At 36.7% G+C, this 11228-nt stretch overlaps 2 protein-coding genes across 2 annotated transcripts; both read left to right on the top strand.

Annotated features, from left to right (window-relative positions):
- The first annotated feature begins 485 nt into the window (after positions 1–485).
- LOC105123689 (probable galacturonosyltransferase-like 3) lies at positions 486–2182 on the top strand. The gene has a single exon (XM_011023385.1). It carries the CDS (start codon positions 697–699, stop codon positions 1735–1737), a length of 1041 nt encoding a protein of 346 aa, XP_011021687.1. The 5' UTR covers positions 486–696; the 3' UTR covers positions 1738–2182.
- Positions 2183–4557: 2375 nt separating this feature from the next.
- On the top strand, positions 4558–9248 carry STN7 (Serine/Threonine kinase domain protein). Its single transcript, XM_011023373.1, has 10 exons — positions 4558–5176; positions 5283–5369; positions 5804–5938; positions 6085–6183; positions 6576–6744; positions 6832–6925; positions 7412–7505; positions 7607–7663; positions 8351–8764; positions 8850–9248. The coding sequence occupies exons 1-10, from the start codon at positions 4751–4753 to the stop codon at positions 9012–9014; spliced, it is 1740 nt and encodes a 579-aa protein (XP_011021675.1). The 5' UTR covers positions 4558–4750; the 3' UTR covers positions 9015–9248.
- Positions 9249–11228: the final 1980 nt, after the last annotated feature.

Here is an 11228-nt window from a genome sequence, read left to right as displayed (position 1 = left end):
AATCAAATCAAGTAGAAAGCTTCTCTGGCACGTTTCCTTCGCTGGGAAACATTCAAACAAGAAGGATAATAGTGAAAGATACCCCCTAAAAGCCTGGTGTTCAACGTTGATTACCATCTCATAAGCAGACACGATTCCATGGATCAGGTTTGTGCTTACATGTCTCCATACAAAGCATAGATTGACCCACCCACGACTTGGGCTCCGTCTGCATCGTGATGGTATGATTAAAGATGTTTTTAGATTTAAGTTATTTAATTTTTACTGTTTAAATGTATTTTTATTCTAAATTATGATAAAAATTTAAATTTGAGAAAACAATAACTTATAGTTTTTTTTCCAAATCACAATCATAAAAACCATTAAAATACCATACAGCAAGTGAAATCACTATCCAATAAGATAACGTGAATTAATATTAAAATCAACAAACGCTCAATGATTTCAGTAATTTTCTTGATTTAAAAAATTCAATATAAGGTGGGTCTAATCACTGGCACAGGATGAAAACCCTTGTCCTTGGGCCTCAATTACAGACAAAAACAAAAGGGAATTTGCCAGCCTGGCTTTAACCCTCCCACACAGTCTATATTCCCACTCTCGCACATAAAATCCCCAAACTACCCCCATCCAACTATCTCCTCTTATCATCATCTCCTGTCGCCACCACAGTCCATACTCCTAGTTTCAAACACCATGTCAATCCTCTGCATTTTTCTCTTTCTAACCACAGTCGTCGTCTCCGTACAGAGCTTACCAAACGCAGAACTTCCTGCGTTTAGAGAAGCACCGGCATTTCGAAACGGCAGAGAATGTCCCAAAAAGACATGGCCTTCATCATTCAACAACCTCAACCACCACCGCCACGATCCTTCTATAATTCACATCGCAATGACACTCGATGCAACCTACCTCCGTGGCTCCGTAGCCGGAGTCCTCTCCGTCCTCCAACACGCCGCCTGTCCTGAACACATAGTCTTCCACTTCATCGCCACTCACCGCCGAGCCGACCTCCGACGCACAATCACCTCCACATTCCCTTACCTAACCTTCCATCTCTACCATTTCAACACTGATCTGGTCAGAGGAAAAATCTCCTCCTCCATTCGCCGAGCTCTGGATCAACCGTTGAATTACGCGCGAATCTACCTGGCCGACCTCTTACCGTTCACAGTGAGGAGAATCATCTACTTCGATTCTGATTTAATCTTGGTCGATGACGTGGCAAAATTATGGAACATCAATTTGGGTGCGCACGTACTTGGCGCACCAGAATATTGCCATGTTAATTTTTCTTATTATTTTAACTCTCGGTTTTGGTCGAGTCCAGTGTATGCGACATCGTTTACCGGGAGGAGAGCGTGCTATTTTAACACGGGGGTGATGGTGATAGATTTGAGAAAATGGAGAGAAGGGAAATACACTGAAAAATTAGAGTACTGGATGAGAGTACAGAAGAAGAATAGGATTTACGAGTTGGGTTCATTGCCTCCTTTTTTGCTTGTTTTTGCTGGCGACGTGGAGGGTGTCGAGCATAGATGGAATCAACATGGGCTGGGGGGTGATAATCTTGAAGGGCTGTGCAGGGATTTGCATCCCGGTCCGGTAAGTTTGTTACATTGGAGTGGTAAGGGCAAGCCCTGGCTCAGGTTGAACTCTAAGAGACCGTGTCCGTTGGATTCTTTGTGGGCACCTTATGATCTTTATCGTCATCCCACGTTGTTTTGTGATACCTAGCCAGGTTTGGTGCCGTGATCTTGATGCTAGGACAAAGGTTGAAATGTAAGGATTTTTGTCAGGTCTATCGTTGAGACCACTAACGGGGTTACGGCCGTTGGAAGGGAATTGTTAACGGCTGTTGGAAAAGGGAGCATTCAATTACTTTGAAAATGCAGAGAAAAAGTGGGATCTTCGGTTGTTTGTCATGGTCGTCCGATAAAGATGATGATTGGCTGCGTGGATAAAGGAGAAGCTAGGTGGTGGAGGGTTCCTTCTTTTTTTTTCTTTTTTTTTTTGAAGTGGGTTTTCTTTGAAGATTATGGAAAATCGCTTTCAAAGGGTTTTTGGTCTTGCTTTTGTACAGTATAATAATAATAATAGAAAGTAAAAGGGGTATTGATAAATACCAATAAGGGACCTCCACCTGCTACATTGTTTGATTAATGCTTGTCGCTGATCAAAAGCTGTTTTAGCTTTTGTTTGCTTGCTACAAACTTTACTGAAATTATTTTTCAACCTTAATCAAAAACTGAAAATTAAGTACATAATTTTCTTTTTATTTAACCTCTTAATAATGTCAATTTTTTTTAAAAAAACATGTTTAAAATATTTTTATCAGTTGCTATCAACAACTTGTTATTATTCACCGAGCACTATAATAACCAGCAGTCCACGATCTTTTAAGAGGGGGTTTGAAACAGTTTTAAAGTGATTTTTTTTACATATATTAAAATAATATACATTTTTTTATTTTTAATAGTAATATATTAAAACGAATAAAAACTATAAAAAATAATTTAAAATAAAAAAATACATTCAAGATTTAGTAAACTTATGATCGCACAGTTGCGCCAAGAAATTGTTGATATAATTATTATTTTATTTTTAATTTTCAAAACTTTTTATCATTATTATTTCTATCCTCACCCAATATCATCATCTTTTTTTATCATGGATAATGTATTTTTCTTGATTTATTATCATTACTTAAAATGTATAATTAAAAAAAATATCTCACAGAGAAATATTATAGGAAAATATTTTTCTTGTTATGCCAGGATAATAATAAAAAAAAAATAACGGAACCTTAAGTTTGTAATTAAAAATGTAAAGTAAGTGCGGGTTCTTGAATTGTCGTAGGTATTGGCCAAGAATCGCCGCTTGTTTGATTTAAAACCAGCAACTGGAACATTTTCTTTTCCTTCTTTCGTCACTTTTGTTGATTTGCTCAATCAGGACTTCCAAGTTCCTAGCTAGGGAAATAAAAGAAATTGAGCTCTCTTTAATCTCCCTCCTGTTTGCCATTGATCTGGAGCTTTGCCTGTTTGCTTTAAAGGTTATATCGTGAAGCTGCAGTTAATTTTTAAACAGCGATAAAGCTAAAGTTTTTTTTTGCCCCCTTCAGAATGCAATAAATCTAAAGTTGAAGCTAACTTTCACACTCATTACACTTGCTAGAGAAGGAAAGAAAATAAAACAATGGAGTACAACTTCCACTCCCAGTGCAGGCAAGGCAACAGTAAATAGAGAAATGGGAAAAAGAAAACGATAATATTTGAATTCAAGAGGGTTGAATTTGAAGCTCATGTAAGCTATGCCTCGACCGTTGATGAATGCTGCGGCATATAGCTAGGGGGAACGTTGGAGCGGAGGATCTTACTGTATACAGCATGCTCGAGCTAGAACAGAACGTTTGGGCGAAGAGGATTGAACTCTGAGATGGCTATTGGCAGGGATCCGTTGCGAGAATAGTATAGAGCAAATATACAGATGAGCTATCGAGCAGTGTGTGTTAACCGCTAATTTTTTTAAATGTATTTTACTCCAATAACAAAACTTTCAAATAAATTAAAAATATAAAAAATAATTTTAAATAAAAAATTAAAAATTAACCCATCTCCATTTTGACCTCAATCCTTTAAGGAAAGTGAGCCCCGACCCGCCCCATGAGGCAAGTATCATTCCCCATATTCCATCATGTATGCAAGTGTCGTTCGACTGTTAAAAAATAAGCTCAATTATAATAACTAACGCCTCGTGAAATTCAATCATAAATCTCTGCCGAGGATTCGATAAACCAAATAGTAATAATGCCCTAAACCGATTCTTGCTTTGGGCTTCGAACATGGGCTTGGGGTTCCATCTATCACGGTGTATATCTAGGCTGAATCTTTTTTCCTTGGGCTTTTTCTGGAAAACGTGTTTTGTTGACATCTAGCATGCTCACTGGACAGCATCATGTAACTACGTGCCTCTTGGGGCAATTTCAATGGCAAAAACCAGTCAAATTGTCAATATAATATCTTGAACAGTGTAATTTTTTTCCATGTTGTACTTCAATGAAAAAAGGCATCTTGACATGTCATTTTGCATTTTATATGGAATGAAAAGAAGCGAGGGGAGGAGTTTAAACAAAGAAAAAAAAAACAATTAAGATTTTCCCTTCATTTTATGCCTTTTTTTTAAGGAGAAAAAAAACGAATCAATAGTTGTCAGAAGCAAAATCATGCACCGGCGACAACCTACAAGCCTATTTAAAAATATATTACGGTTATTTTTTAAAAAATATTTTTTATTTTAAAATATATTAAAATATTTTTTATTATTAAAAAAATATTTTTATATCAGCATATTAAAATAATTTAAAAATACTAAAAATATATTAATTTAAAACAGAAAATAAAAAAATTAATTTTTTTAAAAATATTTTTTAAATAAAAAATAATAGGATACAAGTAATTAGCGTAGATAAGTTGAAGCCCAGCCCAATCATGTTTACAAGTATCTACGTGTCATCTATGGTGTCCATTGCTTTTCTTCCTCTTCCAACCCCTCAAACCATCAGCACTGCTATCCACACAAAATACCTGCCATAACTGTCACTGTATAACCAAGCCAAAAATATCAAAGGAGGAAATGATGAAAAAAGAAAGGAAGAAAAACTAGAGGTCTAAACTCGAAGCGGATTCAAGAGAAACCAGTGACTTGACACTTGAAGCGGAGATTCAAGTAAAACCTTTTTTCTGCAGTCATGGCCACTGTGGCATCAGGAGGTACAATACCTATCAAACTCCACAGCACTCACAGACCAAAACCCCCATCTCCATTTCTTGGAAGAAAACTCAATCTCAATCCCTCTTCAAGAACATCCATAGCCACCTTAAACCCCAAAACACTTGCAGTTGTTGCATCATCAGGAGGTGAGTTCTTCGATGCAGTTCACAATCTCTTTTTGGGTGTAGGAGTAGGGCTACCATGTACAGTGATGGAGTGTGGTGATATAATATATAGAAGCACTTTGCCAAAACCCAGTGGGTTGACGCTTACTGTTCCTGGCGCTGCTTTGGCTTTGGGTACTTTGTCTTACCTCTGGGCCACTCCCGGTGTGGCTCCTGGGTTCTTTGACATGTTTTTTCTTGCTTTTGTTGAGAGATTGTTTAGGCCTACTTTTAAGAAGGTTAGTGTAAGTTGTGATTGGTTTTATTGTTTCTCTTGGTTGGATTGTTTTTGTGGCTCTTGATTGCGTATAACTTTTGGTTATGGGGTTTGGTTTTTGGTTACAGGATGACTTTGTTTTGGGGAAGAAGTTGGGCGAGGGAGCTTTTGGAGTGGTTTATAGAGCTTCATTGACGAAGAAGCCTTCTTCCAAGGTATAAAATGCTTGATGAAATTATTTTTTGTTGTCAGAAACTTTCTTTGAACTGGTTCTTACAGAAATTGACCCTTGAATCAATTGCATCATTGTGTCTTTTTAGGTACATAACTAAAATTGAATTGGTTAGATATTTCACAGTTAATTCATGACATTAATTTTACCAATCGCTGCACTTGCTTTAATAGCTGTCCTTAAGCTAATAGATTCATACCTTTAAATCCTCTTCAACATCAGATGTTTTTGGAAGATATTCTTACTGATCATTTCATGGGATGGCCGGATGATTAAAAAGGAAAACTAATCAATTAATTCTTTTGGTGTTTTTGATGTTCTGGTAATGATTTATGAGTGATGCACATGCTTCTTAGCTTTCATTGACTAAGAATGCCTTGAGGAACTTAATACAGTACATTAATTTGTGGTTTTTAGGTGCCTTATCAGAAGGAAGGTGACTTGGTATTGAAAAAGGCTACTGAATACGGGGCAGTGGAAATTTGGATGAACGAACGAGTTCGAAGAGCTTGTGCAAACAGCTGTGCTGATTTTGTGCATGGATTTCTTGAGGTGTTGATCTATAATGACTAGTACTACCATATAAATTAAGGGTATTTTTATCTCAAGAATTGAGCAAATCAATCTGATAGCTCACACCGTTTTGTATGCTGTTCCTTTTCTGGTGACTTGAATTGCTAAAATGGAACTAATCTCAGAATTCTTCAAAGAAAGGAGCTGAATATTGGCTCATATGGCGGTATGAAGGGGAGGCCACGCTTTATGATTTGATGCAGAGCAAAGAGTTCCCCTACAATGTTGGTACATTCTCTCAGTTTCCTTCTTTATAATAAAACTCATTACTTAGATTCAATAACTTATACATCTGAATCCTGTGTTTGAGAACTTTGTATATTCAATTAGCTTAAGTGAAAAGGTTGATCCTTCCTTCTGAGCAACAACTTTCAGTCTTTAATCAGTGATAAGTATCAGGTTTTTCTATTGTTGATGTGGTATCAGAACTGGATGGTCTAATTCATCTGTACTTCTCATTCTGAAATAGAAAATATGTCATTGTGCTTCTATTCCCAACTGATTTTGTAGATATAGTTGGTTTGGACTTAATTGGTTCTATTAAGTTGCTTCAAGATTAAACCTTGGTTTATTCAAATTACCAGTGCCAGTTTTAGTAATATTACCTAATGTTCAGGTAGAGACAATGATAGTCAAAGAGGTACAGGACTTGCCTAGGGGGCTGGAGAGGGAAAACAGAATCATTCAAACTATCATGAGACAACTTTTATTTGCGCTGGATGGCCTTCACTCAACAGGAATTGTGCATAGGGATATTAAACCACAGAATATTATTTTCTCTGAAGGTAATGACATCGAGATTTCTTCTAAACATAAAAGTTAAAGTCAATCTAAGATCAAATTATTCATGTTTTCATGTAAAACTGGAGCAGGATCTCGTACATTCAAGATCATTGATCTTGGAGCAGCAGCAGATTTGCGAGTGGGAATCAATTATATTCCAAAGGAATTTCTTTTGGACCCAAGGTACTTTCTTTCTCACAACGCAACAACAACTATAAGAGATTATGGTGACAATTTTATTGAAGATAACTAACTATATGACAGGTTGAACCCCCTACTTCTTCACTAGTAACTGAAATTAGTACTGAGACTCTTGTGATGCAATCATATAAGTTTGAATCATGCTTGTCATCGAGTTCATAGTTCTGGGATTTCATTCTTCAGATCTCCAAAAGGAGCTTTCCTTTTCTTAGCACGTTTATGTAGCATTTAGCTTGTTTATGTAGCATTTGAATTCCTTTTACTTTATGTCGATCACCATGGCACTTCACAAATAGGAAACAGGCATTGCTAACTAAATTTTTGACAATAAGATGGCCCTTTAATTTTACATCATTTTTTTTATCCATGGTTGTAGTAGAGACACAGCATACATTTTCTTTACTTGGTTTCTTTTTCCTAATTTCTTTCCCATTTATCATATTGTATTCACAATCCATCCCATCTCAGATATGCAGCTCCAGAGCAATATATCATGAGCACACAAACTCCATCTGCGCCCTCAGCTCCTGTGGCAACTGCACTTTCCCCAGTGCTTTGGCAGGGGCAAATACCAACCTCAATATCTCCTAGTATAATAATTATCATGAGCCTGGCATTCTCCCTCAACGAAATAATCTTCCTTCTGATGCTTTTGACAAACAGATGAACTTGCCAGATAGATTTGATATTTACAGCACTGGTTTAATCTTCCTGCAAATGGTGAGTGAAAATCACTGAGCGGCTATGGTTACCGTGTTCAAGCACTGAATACTTTGTCTGCCATGCCTATGTTCACACTTGCAGACATTCTGTAGTGACTTTCATATAAGCAGTTCAAGAATAGACTAAAAATTATTAAATCCTTCTGTACTGATACAACAGCAGTGAGGAATCCTTTTCTTTAATGCTTGAGGGTACCATCTACCGCTTCATGCCCCGAAACATTTTGCAATAAGAGTACCAGTACTGTAAATAATGGGGAGATATGGAGGGGAGGGGGAATGAAATACAGTAAATGCATTCAGGGAAATAAATTTTGCATTTAGTTTAGCATTTTCATTGATTTACCTCTCAAATTATCACATTAAGAAATTGTTTGAAATGTTCTGGTTTATAAATTAAGATTTTAGTTGCATTGAAGGTCAAATAAATTGATAAAATGTACCACCAAACATGAGCGATTAGGTCACATGCAATTTTTAATTGATCAAAGAAGTACTTGAAAATTCAAACATTCAGCTAGTCACACACTGGATATGAGAAACTGTCTTTAGGCATTTATTAGCTCTTAAAATAGCAAAGTGCTTCTTCATGTTGTTACTTGAGTCTAAACAGATTGCTAGTTTTGACTACTTATTGTGATGAAATTTTTTAGTTGCATTCAACTTTTAACACCTCTTCTTACAGGCTTTTTCAGGACTACGATCTGATAGTGCACTCATACAGTTTAACCGTCAATTAAAACGATGCGATTATGACTTAAATGCATGGAGGAAAAGCGTAGAGCCACGTGCCAGCTCTGACCTTCGAAAGGGTTTTGAGTTATTGGATTTAGATGGTGGGATAGGATGGGAGCTTCTAACTTCAATGGTTCGATATAAAGCAGGACAAAGAATAAGTGCAAAGGGAGCTTTAGCTAACCCTTACTTCGATAGGGAAGGACTATTAGTTTTGTCCCTCATGCAGAATCTCAGGCTGCAATTGTTTCGAGCAACACAACAGGATTATGGAGAAGCTGCCGAATGGGTTATTCAGCTAATGGCAAAATCTGGAACAGAGAAGGAGGGTGGCTTCACAGAAGCTCAACTTCAAGAACTGAGAGTCTGTTTTTGAACTATATTAAAAATTATTTTTAACAATATCGTTCACAGAGGAATCTCTGACTGTTTCTGTTCTTTATGTTCAGGAAAGACAACGGCCTACAAAGAAGGCAAGCCCTCAAAGGAATGCTCTTGCGTCAGTACTTCGGCTCCAAAGGAAGATTATGAAAACATTGAACGAGAGCGTGGACGAGCTTAACAGACGAAGGAAGAGCCTATGGTGGAGCCGGTGGATCCCCAGAGAGGAATGAAAACTGTACATAGATGCATACATTTTAGTTTTTATGTAAATTTTGTAACTGCAGTATTGCATCTGACTACTTTGGTGGAATAGAAAATCATGTGTGAAGATGAACTTAGCTGGAATCTTTGGGGAAACATACCTGGAATCTTTTGACCGCACGTGTAAGCTCCTTCAGTAACGATAAACTTATAGAAAAGAATCGATAAATGAAATGAAACTGTCATGAAGCATTCTAAAGTCTTCACATTCTTGCGGAAGTAGTTGAATATTCAGACACGCTCTGGGCACGGCATTTTAGAAGTATTTTTCTGCAGAAAAACTGGCTCATGATGCTTGCTTTTAAAGAAATGGCAAGTGAACGTGGGTTCTCGATATTGATGAATGCAGAGAAGAAGTAAAGAAACTGCTATTAAGCATCGATATTTTCTCACCAGCTTTCGACAGCTTCAGATCAGACCGGTGCCACGTCTAGTAAAATAAGAAAACTAATTGTTTTCGTGGAATTTTGAAAAAAAATTTGTGTTAGAAATGGATAGCACTCGGCTCCTCGAAAATTAAGAAAAGTAAAATTAAAAGCTGCAAGTAACAAACAGTAAAAGTACTATTAAGCCTCTTAATTTGACACAAAGGCCTTGCAGCAAAAGCAGTAGATTCTCAAGCTGGCCTTGCTCTTTGTGTAGCTTGAAGACACAAAGGCCTTAGGCCACTGCAAAGAAGATTAGGGCCATGCTCATCCTTGATGAACAGAACTGACTCTCGCAGGAGTCCCACCCAGCAACAGCATGGGTAAAAGAAAAGGAGAAAAACTGGGAGGTTCAAGATTCACAAATTTATTTCCTGATGGCATGTTGCCACTGGCACATTGCTCCCGTTCTTTCCTCTAGAAACATCTTCCCTAGAATCACAATCTGAATCATCTATCAACTTTAAGAGTAGAAGATTCCACATTTGTTTTTCAGGTCTCATGCATGCTGGCTGGATATTTTACATGAGATAAATGTGGTTCACAAATCATTTACCAGAAAATAAGTAAAAATCACAACACAACTTCGAGTTAAATAATTAATACACTTAAAATCACTAAAATTATGAGAAAATATCAGCATGCAATATCTTTTAAATTAGTTAATTGGGCTGTTCATAACCATATTATTCGAGAATAATCAACGATTCTACAATGTTAGCCCTTAACTTGTTCATTCTTCAAGCCATCTATAATTTCTATTTATGATCGCATGCGTTTCTCCACCCCCGCGTGGTCATGGGACTGGGCAGCTAAGACTGGATAACGGTAACCTGGCTGGCCTGACCAGTCAGCTAAGCAAGGACACAATCACATGTTAAATATCTGTTCGTGCATAATTGATTCAATAATTAAATCGTAATTACACGGAGGATTTCTCGTAAACTTCCCGTTAAGCATGGAGTTTACGACAGAATTAGAATTGGTCGAAAAAGACACAACTGTTTGATCAAATTGAAGTATTAGTCCAAGTTAAGTTATGGCCACTTGAATGATTGGTTGAAGGAATTCAAGGTGAGGAGAAATCAAGCACAGCAGCATGTGGGAAGTAAGTTGCTTCATAAACCAAAAAGCGTACCACAGTAGAATAATTCACATGGTGGTCGAGCAAATATTAATTATAAACTATGGTTTCAAAGCTTATTGAACTAAGATAACAAATAATATTTATGTTGAGTCTATCACAGGCAATGTTATTGTAAATCACGAGACATTCACGTGCAAATCTGACCTTCTTGTTCAGTACAACAAGGCTGTTTTTATGTGTGTGTACAATACAACAAAATCCAGCATGAAACACCTCAAACAAGGCCTGTAACTCTTTGATTGTAGTGCACTTAAAATATTTCAAATTTCACTGTTATTAGTTATCATCGTCTCTAATCTTTATTTGAATCTGTGGTTTAAATGGTGGTTTTCATCACAAATCCTGGCATAGCACGCCATTGCTGATGTCATAATTACAACCTGTAAATTTTTTAAATATTTTTGGTGCCTTATAATGCATGCATCAAGTATAGGGAAAAACAGGTAATGTGTGAATATTTTTTATTCCACAGTCATCAACTGAAGCCAGTTCGTATTAACTAGTTAGTATTTTTTACTCATATTTTTTATTTGCAGAAACCCAAATTTATAATAAGATGATAACTAATATATTTAGGTTTATAGGTTTAGTAATATATCAAATTTAATATA

Source organism: Populus euphratica, unplaced genomic scaffold (genome assembly GCF_000495115.2).
Source record: "Populus euphratica unplaced genomic scaffold, PopEup_1.0 scaffold1.1, whole genome shotgun sequence".
NCBI classification, from domain to species: Eukaryota; Viridiplantae; Streptophyta; class Magnoliopsida; order Malpighiales; family Salicaceae; genus Populus; species Populus euphratica.
This window is presented reverse-complemented; position numbering and strand designations above follow the sequence as displayed.